General features: G+C 34.2%; 1 protein-coding gene across 1 annotated transcript in view; it reads right to left on the bottom strand.

Moving 5' to 3' along the window:
* Window positions 1-5,554: 5,554 nt before the first annotated feature.
* Window positions 5,555-20,030, bottom strand: part of LOC143233338 (nephrin-like) — a 113,603-nt gene continuing 99,127 nt past the window's right edge. The window contains exons 10-13 of the mRNA XM_076469484.1: window positions 12,608-12,635; window positions 11,832-11,926; window positions 11,391-11,509; window positions 5,555-9,228 (exon numbers count right to left, since the gene is read on the bottom strand). Of these exons, the coding sequence (XP_076325599.1) occupies window positions 9,034-9,228; window positions 11,391-11,509; window positions 11,832-11,926; window positions 12,608-12,635 (437 nt within the window). The 3' untranslated portion in view covers window positions 5,555-9,033. The remainder of the gene's footprint in view (window positions 9,229-11,390; window positions 11,510-11,831; window positions 11,927-12,607; window positions 12,636-20,030) is intronic.

The raw sequence follows: 20,030 nt of genomic DNA, 5'->3' as shown, positions 1-20,030 counted from the left end.
ACACAACAATTGCGATATACAAATATAACTGGATAAATATAGAACGACTGTTAGGTTTTTATGCCTGAAAACAAGTGTAATTAATTATAATCATGAAATCAGTTCACCAACAAAAACCATAAAACTGAGGACTTTTCTTTCTTATAGATTTTTCTTTTTTACCGTATTTTATTCCAATTTTTAAACGTTTTAATCTGTATTTTCTTATATTTTCATTCATTCCTTTCGGTTTTGGTGTTCTGTAATATTGTTGTAAAAAATATATGTGATTTTGAAGATACATTTCATAATTAACATTAAAAATGTTGCACACGTAATTTTCAAATTCAACACAAGGCTCCTGATTTTATTTTTGCGACATGACAAAGAACCTCTTTCGAATAGTGAGATTGACCGTCACATTATAATGCCCCACCTCACGGTTGAAAGGGCAAGCATATTTGGTGGAAGAGAGATTCGAACCCGCGACTTCCAGATTGCGAATCAAGCGCTCTTACCTCCTGGACATACAGGGCCTACGAACAAAGCTCCCTCTTCCTAAAACCCATTAAAAATTATCCAAGCTTCTTCGTGAGGTAAAAGCTCGTATGTTTTCGTATTGCAAAGCCACATCGGTAATATGCTGAGTCCACAGAGGAGAATCGAACCACTGATTGTAAAAGCTCTTATCTCTCCTTAATTCTTTTATTTCATTAAGTGATAAACCATGCTAGGATTCATATAACAACATCGAAATTGTCTTTGTAATACTGTGATATAAATGTTTTTGATTTATGACAAAAAACATCTTGTTACGCAAATAAAGAAAGTTTAGCATGAATCTCATCTTATCTACATAATAATATTATAAATCATTAAATCTGCAAATAAAGGTTACAAATGCTTTGCTTTAAGTTAATTTTTAAAGCATTATTTTTAAATTTTAATCTTTTAAAATCTAAAAAAGATCTGAAGTTTCTGCTTATGAAAATAGGTTTATATGTCATTTAAGACTGCTTAATGGTTAATCATAAAACGCATGCAATGCTTGCAGTATACTGAAGCAAAACTTTAATGTATGTGTAATATTAGTAATTTTGACATTTTAAGTATATCATGAAAGTAAATGTTAAGTAGGAGAAATTAGATTGAGGTAAAAAAAGAGAAGGAGTGAAATTTTACCAAATCCTTATTAATTTGGTTACTTTTGGTCCATAGTCATTTACATATGAATTTTTATACTGCCTGATCAATTTATATTGAAAGGAAAAGCATAGTTTTGCTTGGAATTGTCAGGGATAGATGAGTAGAAGGTTGATTAATGGATAATTATAGCGCAACCAATGATCTATCCATCTAGTTGAGTTGAGCAGGAATAGACAGTCAGTGAAGTTTGGTGTTAGGTTATTTTTAATTTGGTAAATACAATCAGAATTACATATTATGCGATACTTGAGCCAAACAATCAAGTCATAGGCCTCAACGTTTGAGCATGCATAACCGAAATTCATTTTGAGTAGTTGAATAAATTGAGGACAACTAGTGAGAATCAACTTAATTGCTACAATGAAATGAATGGCTGGATATATTACCTGTTTTAATGCTGCTTTATATTCACACTTCATTTTCACTCAACTTTATTATGTTGAACCAATATTCATATCAAGAATTGATTCGTCCCATTGTAATTCTGGTTAATACTGGTAATCTAATTTCTTCGTAGCAGCATGTTACATTCTTCCTGCTCCTCTCTCGGTTTACCTACTTGTCTCTCACATCTGACTTTTCTTCTCACCTTTCATCTTTCGTTGAACTTCTGTCTTTGCATCCTTTTCCCAAACACATACCAAACCACTCATCTTTGTTCAGGAAATCGCACTTTGTTCTCGTATATCTGATTATAATGTTTCATAACCATGGGCGGTTTTGTTGTCTCCACACTGACTGAACTTAGAAAGATGCCCACTATACTTGCTCACTTCAATCATGTAATATTGACTTTAAAAATTTGTAATCCAATAATTTATTAGAGACTGACTGGATAACTATACAACGTAATTTTACTCCTTACTGTTGTGAAAAGCTATATTGTCAGTGGGATGGAAATCACAGCTTGTACTGATTTTTGCGTATAATTTCTATATTTATTTTCAGTGCTACATTACTATATATTCATATACCCTTGTAGTAACCTACTTACAAATGAAACCAGTTTGTTGTTTGTTTGTTTGTTTTTTGGAATTTCGCACAAAGCTACTCGAGGGCTATCTGTGCTAGCCGTCCCTAATTTAGCAGTGTAAGACTAGAGGGAAGGCAGCTAGTCATCACCACCCACCGCCAACTCTTGGGCTACTCTTTTACCAACGAATAGTGGGATTGACTGTGACATTATACGCCCCCACGGCTGGGAGAGCGAGCATGTTTAGCGCGACGCGGGCGCGAACCCGCGACCCTCGGATTACGAGTCGCACGCCTTACGCGCTTGGCCATGCCAGGCCATACAAATGAAACCAAATCTCACAGTTGTGCATGCATTAATCAACTAGTTAAGGTGAAAATAATACTTCGCAAAAAATGATAATTTATAATGTATTTAAAACACCAATAATGATTTAAAATTAATAAAACATTACATAAACACTACATGCGATTAACGTTTTGTTGTTAGTACCTTTAGTTTTACTTTATTGATCAAAACAGAATCGTACTTCTACAGCATTAATTAACAAGTCCGAAGTTCTTGTCTGTTTGAACCTCGTAAAACAATTTAAAAACATTATTAAGATGCTAGTACTCTTCTCGACTTAATGTGTATGTGGAAAATCAGGATTAGACATGAAGGAAATGATGCTAGTTATTTCAAAGTGCAATGTAACTCAATTCTCATAACGATAGGTGTCGGTACTGTATAAGCTTTGTTTTGTTTGTTTGTTTTGGAATTTCGCACAACGCTACTCGAGGGCTATCTGTGCTAGCCGTCCCTAATTTAGTAGTGTAAGACTAGAGGGAAGGCAGTTAGTCATCACCACCCACCGCCAACTCTTGGGCTACTCTTTTACCAACGAATAGTGGGATTGACCGTAACATTATAACGCCCCCACGGCTAGGAGGGCGAGCATGTTTGGCGCGACTCGGGCGCGAACCCGCGACCCTCGGATTACGAAGCGCACGCCTTAACGCGCTAGGCCATGCCAGGCCACTGTATAAGCGAACAACACTTTTCATAAAACAATAATAACAAAATAGTAAGACCATTATAATCTCTCGAATCCATAGAAAGGGCATGTTGTAGCTGAATCATTAAGTGCCATTTATTTGGAAAGGTCATATTTCTGTAAATTTAAACTATTAAACTTTGTATTAGGATAAGTTTTAGTAAACCGTGTGATAAGGTTACAAACTAATATTTAAATAATGTGCCACAGATTTTTCTGATATCATGTAATTAAAGCAATCGTTATGCCGTTTGAAATGCTCATAAAGGAACTTTGTTGTCACAGATCAACTTTAAAAAAAATCCACCATATGATAAGTTAAATATCAAAGGAAACAGGATCCTGAGCTGCTTGTTATCAGTATGTTTCGTTCACGTTTGGCTTTTGTATACGTCATAAAGTTATTACCGAACTTCAATCAACTGTAAGGTAACAGTGTAATTCTATGGTTATAATAAACCTAGAACATATATAGTTCGAACGTGCATGGTTTGCCAATCTTTAAGAGATCTTTATAAAAGAAAATAACAAAAAAGAAAGAAAAATAAAATAAAAAATATGAATAAAGAAACAAGAAAAGAATCAAATGATGCTCTTCAAGCACAAACAGCAACTAAGGTTCTTCTGATAGTTATTAATCAATCTTTAAAGCAAATGTTTCGTTTAACTTATGAAAATTCATTATTATATCTGTATTACCTTGTACATATAGTAACCACTCATATTATTATTTCAAGAACTATAGTACGACTGACTGATAATGTTTTTTTCTTATGTAAACTCTCACTTGCATTTTGATATCTTAGCAAAATATAAAAAAATATTGAAAATAAGCAGTTATAAACTCGACAAAAGAACATACTTTGTCAAACATTATTTGGTACAGGTCCTAAAATATTAAAATTTGAAGAACTAAAAACTCACTAGAGAACATTCACTTTTTATATGCCTGGTGTAACTTTTTATGATACGAAATATTTTGATGTAGATTCATGTTTATTATTCAGATATGTACCTTGGTTTGAACAAAATTAATTTTAATTGAAGGTTTGATATACTGTTGATATTTCTATGGGTTTGTTTGTTTTGAATTTCGCGCAAAGCTACTCGAGGACTATCTGCGCTACCCGTTCCTAATTTAGCAGTGTAAGACTAGAGGGAAGGAACCTAGTCATCACCACCCACTGCCTTCTCTTGAGCTACTCTTTTACCAACGAATAGTGGGATTGACCGTCACATTATAACGTCCCCATAGCTGAAAGGGCGAGCATGTTTGGTGCTACCGGGATTCAAACCCGCGACCCTCGGATTACCAGTTGAACGCCTTAACACGCTTGGACATGCCGGGCCATTTCTATCGATATTTTGGCACTAATTCATATAAACTTTTAAACCGAGTACTTTGATTTGTTGTGACGTGTATCTAGTGTTCTTTTAATTTCTAAAAATGTATTTGTGATACAGTTACTAATGAACATAGTATTTTATTATTGACTCACCACATCCATATATTACACGAACTTAACTATATGCGTATTATATAAACATTCACATATGAAGGTGATAAAATAACTTACCAGTGAGAATATAAATTCTTAGTTGATACGATAAAACTCATCTCGACTGATGGTGGTTAGCTTAATCAAATTCAGCGTATTATCTAGTCATCAAAATTTAAAGACGAAAACACAAAGATGTTAAATTTTACATACATTGAATATTATACACAATCTGTTAGAATAGCTGTTTTAATCTATAGTATATATTTTGACGTATTAGCCAAAATATATATGATCAATAAAATAATGTTAATAATGTTCCAATGAAAATGAGCCTTTGAAAACATTCTATATTAACCTGTACATTCCTGTATCGATGATAAGGGGTAATACAAGATATAACAAGATAGTTCCTGTTCTGGTTTGATTAAAGAACTTATACATTGAACAAGCTATCAAACAGTTGAATGGCTCGAACTTTCAGAAACTTATTGATTGCAGTCTATTTCTGCTTTCAAGACCTACGTTGTGGACACAAATAAGAATGAACTATCTGTCGCACCTACTAACACTGTACTTCGACACCATAAAACCTTATCTACCTGTTGTTTTAAGTCTAATCTTCACACAATATTAAACCACATTGATGGACGACAAGGGCTAAAATAAACTTTGAAGAAACGCTTTGTTTAAACTCTTTCACAGACAATTCATTCAGCTCGTTAAATGAATTTTGTTTTTTCGTTTTAATATTAAACATATACGAAAATCACTTGTCTGAAGATGTCACTATGACTACAAAAAATAACGAACATTATTGAGTCTGTTATGTATTTACAACAGGAGTGGAAAAAAGTAGTGAGTGATAATAATACTTTCAGCATTACAATATAAAATCTTATATCTTTTCAAGAAAAAAAATATTTAGGGAAATAAATACGGAAACTGTTGAAACGCAATGTATCGCAGAGGAGAGCAACGTTAAGTGAGCGTTGAAGCCTAATTAGGCCTTCATTCTTTACGATAGGTCAGACCATTATTAAAACATTTAGCTGCGTGGATTATTATTGGACTTGCTAGCTGTTTAGAGCACAACATCTAACTAACATTCTGCTATAGAATTAATTAATACATTGTATGGATTTTTTTTTTTCAGATATTTTATAGCCTGTCTAAGAATTCCAGTTGGCTGTTTGACTGCATCTTATTGTTTCTCTTTATCCACGCGTGTCCAAATATCTTCATTCACGTTCATATCTAAACACCGGTCTGGCAAAGGTATAAGTTCCAATGTTGCAACTTCCTGTTTCTTCGCCATGTAGACTTTTCTGATGTTAGGTACATGCTAAAATACGAGCTTCTAAACAATTAGGTGTATTACTAATGGCGCATCATAATGTTTCAGGAATTTTCTGTACGTTTTTGTTCTCAAACTTTTATTTGTTTCACCAGGTCTCCACAATGATAAAGAAAATGAAACAAGAAAGCTTCCTGAACGAACATCCACCATTTTTCAATATAACCGTTGTATATATAGATACAGTTGTTCATTCCTTCTTTGAAAGTACTGTTTCGAGTGTTGCTGACGAACTCGAACTTGTCCTTATTAGTAAACAACATTGCTATTAAGTCTACTTATTGTACTGCTTCATTTCCAATACTTATTTAAGCCTCATACTTAGATCTCCTATCTACAGCAAAGATTTATATGCAATTACACGTCCCTTGAGGCTGCAGTGTTTCGTATTATCTTTGGAGTCTTAATCTCAAGCGTTTCAATAAACATTTTTGTAAGGCAATAAACGTTCCAATTTAATAATATGGCTTGAAATACAGGCGAGATTAAGACTCCAAAGACTCCGGAATTTTACAGTGCAAATAATAAACTTGATCAATAGAGAAACCCTATACTTTCCGAAACCTGCAACAACGTCTTTTACACAACATCCATTGATAGGCTTGATCTGAATGTAAATAATCCCATACAGTAGATAACCCTCACTAATCAAACCTGCATGTGCTTATATGCTTGTCATTAGGTATTTCATACGTGAAACCCAATAAGTTCATTAACAATACCATGCAAGTGGTATTTATGGTTATAAGTACAGAAGCAGTAAGCTAGTGTGACCCTCTCTAATCGGTTAGAAGGTACTAGTCACAGAAAACCACATCAGCATAGTTTTACATTCCTATTATGAGCGTCTACATCTTCAGTGGGATGGTCATCATAGTTTGTACTAATGTTTGTGTATAATCTTCAAATTTATTTCTACCAAATGTACTGTAAACATAAGTATATATATATACAAGTACATGTGAACCTCATAACTATTTTTTATTTCAGTGGCGAAGTCACTAGTGCTTCAGCATGTATTATACATTGTCTTAAGATGTGACATAATACAGAATTTGAGTAGCAAATACAGAGAACATGTTTTGGCTTGTCTAAAACAAAAGCTTCGATTTCCCAAACATTTCAGCACTTATTAAAAGAACCATGACACTGATGACAGACACGTATACTATAGTACAACTTCAAAGGCTTACTAAATGAGGTGATAGCATAATAAATAGACATTTTCTGTTAAATACGAAGTTCTTTGGATTGTTTACAAAACAGTTATGTTCTTTATACATTTTAAAACTTTTTATACTGATAATTTGTATATCCAATTTTTCATTATTACTCTGTCTCTCTCTTTTTAAAATCTGTTACTAACATGTTTTAATTATATATTTTATTACTTACTTCAGTTTTTGTTTCATATTATCACCTCAAGATAATCTTATGAAGATAATATGATAATAGTGTTTTTAGTATGATCCACATTAGTTAATTTTTTTTAGTAAGCTATTTTAGTTTCTCTTTTATAAATCCAACGTCTGTGGTTCAAGGCCAGGTGGACATTCACCTGAAACATCAAACAACAATAACAAAATTATGAGTGTCCGATTTTTATGTATCCCTGTTTTAGTGATAGGTTTTAGACCTAAAGCATCACTTACACTGTCTCAAGGAATATTTTAGACCTAAGGCAACACTTATACTGTCTCAAGGAATATTTTAGACCTAAAGCAACACTTACACTGTCTCAAGGGATATTTTAGACTTAAAGCAACACTTACACTGTCTCAAGGAATATTTTAGACTTAAAGCAACACTTACACTGTCTCAAGGAATATTTTAGACCTAAAGCAACACTTACACTGTCTCAAGGAATATTTTAGACCTAAAGCAACACTTACACTGTCTCAAGGAATATCTACAGGTTCCTTAATGCGACAGAGAAAGATGTATGAATAAAAAATAAATGTTAAAAATATGTAGCCACTAATTAAATGGTATGAATGTTTAATGCTCGGAATAATGAATTCGGTATAAGAATTATGAAACAGAAAATCCTGTTTACAGATTTAGCTACCTTTTACTTTTCTTATTGGTTGTTTGTAATAGTATTTTAAAATCGAGTTAAATAAACTTAAATTACATTGGGTTATTGTTTATATCATCTTTAACTTTAATTGTTTATATAGTATATAGGCATTTTGTAACATGTTATAAAGGTGGTTTGGTTTGCACAGGTAAATAAGTACTTTTAACATTTAATTTTTACTTATGTTTATTGCATTAGAACTATCTTTTGGTAGGGTACTTTTAGAGCTATAGGTTTTTGTTTAAACACATATTTATTGTTTCTTGACAACACATTTTGCTTCCATTTTTACGTTGCAATAAACATATATTTTTGGACTATAACCAAGTTTTTACAAGGAATGAAAGTTCATCTCCTTTGGCAACTTGGATGATCTAACGTGACCTAAATAAAAAACCCAGTATAAAGGCAAAATTCTTGATGAGATAGCGTTAAAGAGTAAGAAAGTTGAATCGCTTTAATTTCTTTAATTTAGATATCTAGTAAGGTTAGATGATTTATCAATACACCTGGCAAGATATATTTGATTAAAATATCTGGTAGATTCAGCCATAATATGCTCATAAATTCATTGAAGGTTATCTGTGTTCTATTAAGAAACTTAACCAAAATGCCTGCATCATAAAACCATGTAATTCTCAGGTGGCGTTACTTTTCTATTGTAAGAGCTCAGGAGATTCTGAGAAGTAGATTAATTATTCCTATCATAAGATTTAATAATATTAACATACTTTAACTATAATGTCTTAAACAGCCATATGTGGTGAAGGCAATTCAATCACGTCACATTATTTTGATTAAGCTTATCACGTGTGAAATAAAATAATATAAAGGCACTTCTAGAGGTCACCGTCTTCTCTGATGGGTACTTTTCAAAATATGATAGTTTTAGTTCACAAAAACTTAAACTTCGGTTTGTTGGAAGTCTCTAGGAGGCGTAGAAAGAAAAGTTTCATCTAATCTTCTCTGGTAGTCTTCCTGTAAGTCAAAACATTCTTCGCTGAACATGGAGCCTTGAGGGTCCTGAGAATTTCCAAAGTCTTTCGTTAGAGGTGGAGAATTCTTTAACGATGTTTTCAGGCTATCAGATCTTGATTCCTTCAATAGAAAAGAATAGTTTGCACGCATAACGAAATTGGTCACATCATTTTCTCTGTGTTTGAATTAGTTAATGGTATCTATAAATTTATTTATAATAGCTTTTAAACACTCAAAACTGTCTTGCTAAGTAGCCTCACAAAACGTGTATTTTTTACACGGAATGAATTCATTTTATATAAACGATTTATATGTGCTTGTACAGTGGAGTTTTTGCCGGTGCAAGCCATGGCACCAAACCGACATGTTTAACACCTGTATAAAGATATATATATGGTTTTAGGTGCGTTTCGAACCATTTGGCTACATTGGAACGTAGTTTTTGAATGAATTATTGCTAAAGAAGTAAGACGGAATTTTTTTAGAGGGAGGAATTCGTATAGCGATATAGAGCGAAATAATAGAGTATGTCAACGGTCTTCAAGAACACGCCTTCAAGCCAACTTGGAGTAATGCTTTTATCTGCAAAGTGAAGGTTTTGTTCAGGAATGAAAATCCCTCAACTTAAATAACGTTATTGCGATAAAACTGGACATATCTCATGGTTCCGTTAACACGATAATAAATAAGGACTTGAAGTCAATAGCTTTTCACTGACTTCATTACAAAGATGGTCATAAAAAGCGGAAACACAACAAATCCATTTGACCACTAAATAACCTGTCTAACCATTTAGTGCAGCTTCAATAGACATATGTGATATTGATTACAATGGAGAATCTGTTTGGTCTAAAATCAATTTTGCTGTCGTTCGCAGAAGTTTGTTCCAATGGACAATAATGCGCAAAAATAGTCATCTTAATGAGCACGTCTAACGAGGAGGGAACACTTTTAAGAGAACAGGTTGCATGCAGAACGTGGAGCACCATTCTTATAAAGTGAAATGACCTCTCAGTGTTCTACCAATAATTTAATAGTTCTTAAAAGAGTATCACTATTTAAGTTGTTATCTTGAATGGCCATCAGATGTCGTAAAATAAGAGAGCTAGGACATTAAATTTAGATGAATTTTAATTCAAAAAATGTTTCTTTTATGAATGATATCGTTAATCAAAAATATTGGTTCCATACTGTACTAGGAAGATCTCGCTGTTTGATAGGGTATTAAGAGTAATTACGTTATTTGTGAGGAAAAAACAATGACAACGTTATAATAAAGGAAAAAATGAAATACATTAACATTTAGATAATGTATAAAATTAGGAGTGATAGATAAAAAGGTAATGTGCTTAAACAACCGAGTTATTTATCTTTAAATCAGTTCAGACAAACTACAATTGCACGGATACGATATATACTTCCAACCTTATTCTGTAAATTGTTTGTTTGTTTTTGAATTTCGCGCAAAGCTACACGAGGGCTATCTGCGCTAGCCGTCCCTAATTTAGCAATGTAAGACTAGATGGAAGGCACCCAGTCATCACTACCTGCCACCACCTCTTGGGCAACTCTTTTACCAACGAATAGTGGGATTGAGCGTCACATTATAACGGCTCCATAGCTGAAAGGGCGAGCATTTTGGTGTGATGGGGGTTCGAACCCGGTGATTACGAGTCGAGCGCCATAACCAACTGGCCATGCCGCATATCAATTAAAACTTCGGTTCAAATAACTGTGAATAATATTAAAACTCAATTCTAATGAGAACATTAAACACAAATTACTAGTTAAATATTTGAAGAATAATCTGCAAAATAATTAATTACAATTATCTAAACTTATATAATAATTTCCTTCTGTTACGTAGTTTATAGATATACATATATATTAATAACATGTATATATGCATGTATATACATATGCATTCAACTGAACTAGATAAAAATAATTCCTAATTGTTTTCTCACGTAGCAACTGTTTCAGGGCCTGGCATGGCCTAGCGCGTTAAGGCGTGCGCTTCGTAATCTGAGGGTCGCGGGTTCGCGCCCGAGTTGTGCCAAACATGCTCGCCCTTCCAACCGTGGGGGCGTTATAATGTGACGGTCAATCCCATTATTCGTTGGTAAAAGAGTAGCCCAAGAGTTGGCGGTGGGTGGTGATGACTAGCTGCCTTCCCTCTAGTCTTACACTGCTACATTAGGGACGGCTAGCACAGATAGCCCTCGAGTAGCTTTGTGCGAAATTCCAAAAACAACAACAACAAACAACAGCAACTGTTTCACCTGTTTTGGCAAAGAAGCTCGAATAACAAATGTACCAGAAGTTTCCGGAAATAAATGCACATCTGTGGCACTAGATGACTCTGCCTCACACACAGCTGTCTCAAATAATTTCATTTCTGCTGAACATAATATAAAAAATAGCTTCAATAAAAGTGTGAAAAGTTTTGGGAAAAAAAACAATTTGTATATAATACAATATCTGAAAAAAATTTTAACACCATAAAAGCTAATGTTAAGAATACCTATTATAAACTAGTTTGGCTAAATGCTACGCCATTAATTGACTTCACAAAACTTTAAGCATTATTGTGATATTATTTAACACATTTATAATCATATGTTAATCACAAACTACACTTAGCAAAAGTTACATTCTCGGAAATATGGTTAAATTTATAATGAAACGTTAATATTACATTATACGTAAATAAACTTTCATACCTGGTATAACATCCGGGCATTTTTCTTCACACGTTGTATCCTTAAATAAGTCCTCATTGGTAAAGGTTTCTTTGTCCAGCGGCTCAGAATATTTTCTATCCGCCAGATAAAAAGAAAGAACTCTTGTAAAAAACAACAATAACAACACCATATTGCAATGTGCCCAACACGAATATAATAATATTTGTGATGAAGTTACAAGTATTGAATTTGGAGTTTTAAGCGGTCGTCTTTTGTTCAGTCTATGAAGGAGCTGGGAATTAGCAGCGTTTCAAGTCATCATAAAATTATTGGAGAGAGCAATTTCTTCTTTTGATCAACCAGTGTAGAGGTTAGAAAACCTTTTGAGTGTATGAAACATTGTAATTCCATATACGGGGAGAGCAGGGGCGCATAGTCAAAACGAAAGGTACATTTTCGGCGCGAATTTGAGAAGGTAATATTAGACAGGGGTTCAACGACCAGGAGATGTAAAAGAGATCGAATAAACTGAGAAAGGAAGAAAATCATATGCTACTAGCTAGAATAAAATCTATTTCTTAATCCACGTGTTATTTATTATAGTAATAAACAGCAGTTTTTTTATGTTTAAATTACTGTAAATAAATTTCTGATAGGAATAAGAGCAACCTTAACAAAGTTGTTGGATAAAAAGGGAAAACAAAGAAACAAAAACGATGGTAGAAAATTGATGTTAAAGCAATCGTAACAATGCTTACCTATATACTTAAACTGTGTGGGTTTTTAAGAATGTAATACATCAAATAAGCACTTACTGGTCTTGTGCATTATGCCCTCTTCTTCCTACAAACAAGAATATTAAGGAATTAGTTACACTTAAATATGTGTTCTAATAAAAGAAATTTCATTGACATTTATGCGAAGGCAGTCTGGTATCAAAAGCAACCGTAATAATCAACAATACGAATCAGTAAAAAAACCCAAAAACGTTGATATATTTACAAAATAACGTTTATCTTCACAGGCATTGACTGTATGTCATCCACTGGTTTTGGATATAACCCGGGTGTTAATTTAGTACTAAAACATCATAAGTGTGATGTTCGTCTCTATGTCAGAAGAAGACCAGACTGAAACACTCTGTACGTATTTTCCAGGAATAACGTAGTTTTACTTTATAAAAGATTTGGTTTGTTTTGAATTTCGCCCAAAGCTACACGAGGGCTATCAGCGCTAGCCGTCTCTAATTTTGCAGTGTAAGACTAGAGGGAAGGCAGCTAGTCATCACCACCCATCGCCAACTCTTGGGCTACTCTTTTACCAACGAATAGTGGGATTGACCGTAACTTTATAACGCCTCCACGGCTGGGAGGGAGAGCATGTTTGGCGCAACCGAAATTTGAACCCGCGACCCTCGGATTACGAGTCGAACGCCTTAACACACTTGGCCATATTTACACGAATGGTTCGAATTTGGCAGTCATTTCAACACTCTAGCTTTAATGTCGTGAATAAGAGCTTAACCGAGAGACAAGGTCGATAGCAAAAGAAGTGAAGTTTAAGTTAGATGAAACTGACATCTGATGTTGTACGTAGCACGGATATTTTCAAAGGTCATGTGCTAAAATGAAAGCAGTGGAATGGGGCGGCTCTCACCTTCATTTATTACATTATTTTATGAGTCTGGCATTGAAGAACTTTGTAGAATGGACGGCAACTGTTTGTTGTGGAGACGCAAAGTGTAGAGGACGACGTCTCAAAAGTCTTCCGACTTTCGTCTTTAGACGGCAGTTGCCGTCCATTCTACAAAGTATCATTATCAATACAGTGCTTTAACACTGTCAAAGAGTCTGGCATTGTTTTACCTTTACTAGTAGTTGATATCTGTACTTTTTAAGAGACTCAGAATTTCTCCAACAATCAGTATTAATGATATAAAGCCCAATATATCAGCCACGTCTAAATCAACTAGTTTCATAAATTATTTAAAATACCATAAAGTCTGCTAATGTTTACAAAATAGTGCCCTTCAGTGACAAAATATAATATAACTAATTTTATCTTTTATTGCCCATAAAAAATAGGCAGTGCTGTTGTTTGAAGTATTTGATATCCATGGATAGATTAGTTATGCCATAAGTTCTTTGAATTTAGGCCTGGTAGTTCGGGCGCTCGGCTTGCAATTTGCTTGTTTTGGGTTCGAATCTCTGTCACCGAATATGCTTATTTTTCTAGTCTTGGTGGCGATATAATATAACGGTCAATACCATTATTCGATCTTAAAAGAATAACATCAGGGTTGGCAATGGTGTTGATCATTTGTTTTCTCTCTAGTCTGCCATTGCTGAATTAGGGATGGATAGCGCAGACAATCTTTGGGTAGCTTTGAGAGAAATTCAAATCAAAACAAACCTTTAATTTTATTTTTATTCAAAATGAACGATTGAAACGTCTGTTGTACTTTGCATAGACGAATTTTCACATTCAAAATTTTATTTAAAGTTTTTTGTTTAACATGTTGACTGCCAAGTATTTCAGCCTGCTACGGCAACTCCGAACCAAGTTAAAAATACAACTCTAATGCTTCTTCATTTTGTAACTTTTTCGTACCCCATTTTGGATCGAAAGTGAAACAATATGTAAGTAGGCCAAATTCATATATGGTGCTGACATCTAGCGTTGAAGTTAGGTATTATTGAGAATGAATTAACTCGTCCGTGGCACTGAACAGGTTAATTTTGGAAACTGTAATGTTCTCTTGTTTTCAAGTATGTATTTATGTCGTTATGAAATATAAAACAGTATCATTGAACTGTTTTTTTATTTGCTTCCCAGTGGCACAGAGGTATGTCTGGAGACTTACAACGCTAGATTCCAGACTTCGACACTCGTAGTGGGCAGAGCATAGATAGCCCATTATATAGCTTTCTGTTTAATTACAAAGAAAAAATACAAACTTTTTTAAAAACCAAACATTATGGTAATTTTTCTTTAAGCATTGTAGGTATGACGTAGTGTTTAGTATACAAAATTACGGATGATAAGGCTCAAAGTTCAAGCCCGAGACGTGCTGCTGAACACGTTATGTAGTTTTAATAGTAGATATGTAGGCGGAGGGTTAAGCTGACTGACCGTTTTTCTTCTCAACAGTTCCAGATTAGGGACGTCTCTGCTTGACTCTTGAACTCTCTGAATTGGCCCTTTGAAATGCCGCAAAATACTCACACACAAATTAAAAATCCTAGGGCATTTTAAAGGTTATTTTGAGTAATTCCAGAGATTAGTTGACCCATTTATCACGTAATGCGTCGTTCAGTTTGGAAACACTTAAGTATTTTTCCATTTGGTTTTATATAAACCATAAAAATTCTATTAACGTCTTATACTTGTTTACAACACATGAGAGTAGGAAATTCTAAAAGCGTGATCTCAAGTGATACACAAAGTATTATTTTTTGTGTATGTTTTCTTATAGCTAAGCCACATTGGGCTATCTGCTGTGTCCACAGAGGGGAATAGAATCCCCTGATTTTAACGTTGTAAATCCGAGTACCTACTGCTGCCCCTCAGGGGGAGGTATTATTTTGTAGAGTGGTAAAACATTAAAACAAACCGACAAGTGGAGAACTGGTTGTTATCAAATTTCAGGAGAAAAAAAATAGAACCGTGTGAGCAAACATACGTAAACCATTATTTCTGAATAAAATTTCCAATGAATTTACAGTATGCGTGTAGTTTAGAAAAGTAACCTTTCGTCATCAAGTGTTTGAAGAGTCTAAGTAACCTCTCGCTATCAAGTGTTTGAGTTATGTACGAAGTATAGTGTTTATCTTTAAAAACCAAAACCAAATATAAATTAAGGCCTGTCACAAGAGAAAGTCTATATGAATAAATTATACTTGAAATCAGAAACGAAACTAATAAGCTTTTATCCTGGAATAGAAAATATATCAAATGGTTTTTGAGAAAGATGAATGTATTGAAATGAGAAAACGTAACCTCAACAAAATAAGAAAAATACGACTGCATTTGAAACAGATATTTACAATACATTACGATCTCTGCGTGCATATTGCAAGGTTATTGGTTTTTCAGTCTTAAGTAAATCGCATGCATTATTCAAATTAATATAGCTCAGTGAATTCCATATCAGATTTGTGAACTAGGTTTACGTTTCTCTAATGACAATACTTCCAAGACTTAGCTCCAAACTCCAAAAAATATATCAGAATGAAACATACGGACAGTAAAGAAATAAGAGAGTAAACACATCATTTTATTAGTTTCCCCATATTTAAGTGTTGCAACAATTAATTTAAATTTTTATTGTTTGTTTGCTGATTTCAGAATTTCGTGCAAAATTTATAAGAGCTGTTTACACACAGTCGTCCAATATTTGAGCTGATAGACTAAAGAAGGGGTCCGGCATGGCAAGGTGGGTAAAGGAGTTCGACTCGTAATCTGAGGGTCGCGGGTTCGAATCCCCGTCGCACCAAACATGTTCGCCTTTTCAGCTGTGGGGGGTGTATAATGTTACGGTCAATCCCACTGTTCGTTGGTAAAAGAGTAGCCCAAGAGTTGGCGGTGGGTGGTGATGACTAGCTGCCTTCCCTCTAGTTTTACACTGCTAAATTAGGGACGCCTAGCACAGATAGCCCTTGAGTAGCTTTGTGCGAAATTCCAACAAACAAACAAAAACAAACAAACGTTCAGTAATAAACTTAGCCCTGTAAGGTATCGGTTCTCCATTCTCTTAAGCAAATAAAATAACGTTTCTCTGGAGATGTTAATATATATTACACGTATAAAATAGGAGTAATAACTGTATTTTAGGTGCCTCTTTTTCAAACATAACTGTAAGTTTGGAAAGGTACACAAATCATAGTTTATAAATCACCAATGCGTGAGTATTGCTAGAAGTGACATCTAAAACGATTTAGTGGCAACACATATTTCTGTCGTATGAATACATAACATTTTTTTCATTGCGATCCACGGGGAAAGAATCTCAGCAGTTTATTTAAGGTTATAAGAAGTAGAAACATAATTTAGCCCATTATATTCGCGATCTCAGTTTATAAATAAATCGGTTGTCAGATTTTTTTCCCTTTAAGTAAATCAATTGGTGTAGTTTTTTAGTAGAACCATGCAGCAATAGTTTGTTTTCTGTACTTAAAATTTCTGATGACGTAATTGGTTGTCAAGGCAACGATGAATCCGCACCATTAAAAAGTAATAAAGCCAATAAAAATTGGTTACGGTTAAGGAAGTGACAGTTTTAAATTAAAATGGCATTAATAACCTTGTATTGTGTTTGTACTGTGGTGTTCACGCATTACTCATGAACAAGTTCGTTTACAGTACCAGTACTGTGTATGATCTGTGAGTCAAATCACATTTTTAACTTTGGTTTGGTTTGTTTTGAATTTCGCGCAAAGCTACTCGAGGACTATCTGCGCTAGCCGTCCCTTATAGTAGTGTAAGACTAGACAGAAGGCAGCTAGTCATCATCACCCATCGCCAACTCTTGGACTACTCTTTTACCAACAAATAGTGGGATTGACCGTCACATTATAGTACCCCAACGGCTGAAAGAGCGAAAATGTTTGGTGCGACATTTCTAAAATACCGTGTAACAACAAAATGTGAATACTAATGCTGTGCTTTGGTAATCCAAAGTGTGCTTTAATAACTCACATGTTTATGACACGTACGTAATAACCTAATGTTGTCACCTATCCTAATCCTTGACTTAATTTATTTTATTCACATAACGGAATGTTCAAAGTTATGAGATTCGTTTTTTGTTTCCTTAAAAACTGAATAAAGAGATGGATCAAGATGTTGTTGCTGTTTTACAGGATGAATCAGATCAGACGTATCATTTTAGGATGACAAAATATTGTGTTTTGTGATGTAAATATATTACTCGTACTGAACAGGTTACTGTGTATAATGAATTAATAGTAAATAACGGGCCTGGCATGTCCAGGTTGGTTAAGGCGTTCGACTCGTAATCTGAGAGTCGCGGGTTCGAATCTCCGTCGCACCAAACATGCTCGCCCTTTCAGTCTTGGGCGTTATAATGTGACGGTCAATCCCGCTATTCGTTGGTAAAAGAGTAGCCCAAGAGTTGGCGATAGGTGATATTGACTAGCTGCCTTACACTACTAAATTAGGGACGGCTAACGCAGATAGCTCTCGTGTAGCTTTGCGCGAAATTAAAAAAAAACAGACAAATAGTAAATGATTAATGTAAATGAAGAAGGGATGATCTGAACTGTAGAGAGAAAAAGATATGTGTATGTGACGTAGAGTATTTCTGGACGTGTAGAGAAATACTAGGCTTTTATTTGAAATTATTTACGTGTTCTTGAACGCAGAATAACTTGATGCAACGTATATTATATTCGTCTTTTCATCGTTGAAACCGCACATATGACAAATATACTTGTTGATATATATGCACATATATACGTTCGGGTGTTTCTAAAATATTGCTGAATATTAGTTATTTTGTTGTAATAACCAACAAATGTATTTGAAAACGAAGATCTAGTGTTTGTTTTTATAGCTACTTTATATATGTTTGCTTATAGGCACAGCGACGTAAAGTATTGATTCTGGTTGAGAAACTACAGTGGTATGAACATAGTTTGAAGTACATATACGTTGGGATTTACCAATAGACGATAATCTGCGTCGCATGAAGCAAGGAAACAAATACAATATTTTTCCTTGCATTTTAATGCGTTTTAAAAAATAGCGTGAACCAGCTTCTATATATTTACTCTTATCTATAAAATAATCTTATGTAACTAAAACGATTATCTTCAAAACCAATATTTTATGTTTTGGACTATCTTCCGTGTAAAGGACCTTTCTTTTATTATAATTTAAAACTAGTAATTGTTTTTGTTTATGGTACTCAAATTAAAAACAAATACAAACAATACATTTACCCATTACTCTTGCCTAATACTTCATTTCACGCACTGGTTTCATATTTTAAAGGTTCCGTGTATTTTGTTTTATGCCCCCCATCAGTGGCAAAGTGGTATGTCTTCGAATTTACAAAGCGAGAAACGTGGTTTCGATACCTGTGGTGGTGAGGCCTGGCATGGCCATGTGATTAAGGAACTCGACTCGTAATTTGAAATTCGCGGGTTCGAATCCCCGTCACATCAAACATGCTGACCATTTCAGCAGTTAGGGCGTTATAATGTGACGGTCATTCCGACTATTTGTTGGTAAAAGAGTAGCCCAAGAGCCGGCGGTGGGTGTTGATGACTAGCTGCCTTCCCTCTAGTCTTACACTGCTAAATTAGGGACGGCTAGCGCAGATAGCTCTCGTGTAGCTTTGCGCTAAATTCAAAACAAAACAAACGCGTGGTGGATAAAGCACAGGTAGCCCATTGTGTAGCTCTGTGCTTAACTTCAAACAAACAAAAAGTGTTTTTTTTTTCTGAATTCTTATACATTTTGTCGTTACATAAATATCTGTGGTTTGTGTGTGTCTCACAAACAGTAGACTGAGATGTAACACATAACAATGAATGTTGGTCAAATACGATATATGAAATGAAGTCACAAATCATGGTTGACTTTACTTTTATTATAAAACATCCATAATGAATTAGAAAGCAACGACTGATACACAATTAAAAAACACGATAATATTGGTGATCCCTTTGGCTATATTGGTGTATACCAGTATTTCAATCAACACGACAATATTGAAGTCCTTTTTAGCTACATTGGTGTATACCAGTATTTCAACCAACACGACAATATTGAAGTCCCCTTTAGCTACATTGGTGTGTACCAGTATTTCAGTCAAGCCACATCGAGTGCAGACTCGCGAGTCAACTCGAAAAAATTAATTAAATATAACAATAAGTTAATTTCAACAATTAATTTAATCAGAATATTTGGAGAATTGATATTATAGTACTTGGAATAATTATTTAATTTATTGTTTGAATGAAAATTCAAAAATGTCCGAACTTTAATTTCTATGTTAGTTGTAGCTGCCTGAACCATAAACATTACATTCCTCGAATTTGTTTGAAATTTTTCTTCTTCGCTGCTGAGCTTACATGTAGTATTCACAAGTACATGTCAACACATGTGGCTTACACGATGTTTGATTTATATCTTTACGTCTTCTTCCTGTTTAATTAGTAGCTTCTTATTAAACGAAGTCACTTTTAACGTGCTACCCACAGAGTTTTTAAA

Source organism: Tachypleus tridentatus, chromosome 12, assembly GCF_004210375.1.
Source record: "Tachypleus tridentatus isolate NWPU-2018 chromosome 12, ASM421037v1, whole genome shotgun sequence".
Lineage (NCBI taxonomy): Eukaryota > Metazoa > Arthropoda > Merostomata > Xiphosura > Limulidae > Tachypleus > Tachypleus tridentatus.
The sequence above is the reverse complement of the archived record's forward strand: the minus strand, read 5'-3'. Positions and strand labels throughout refer to the sequence as shown.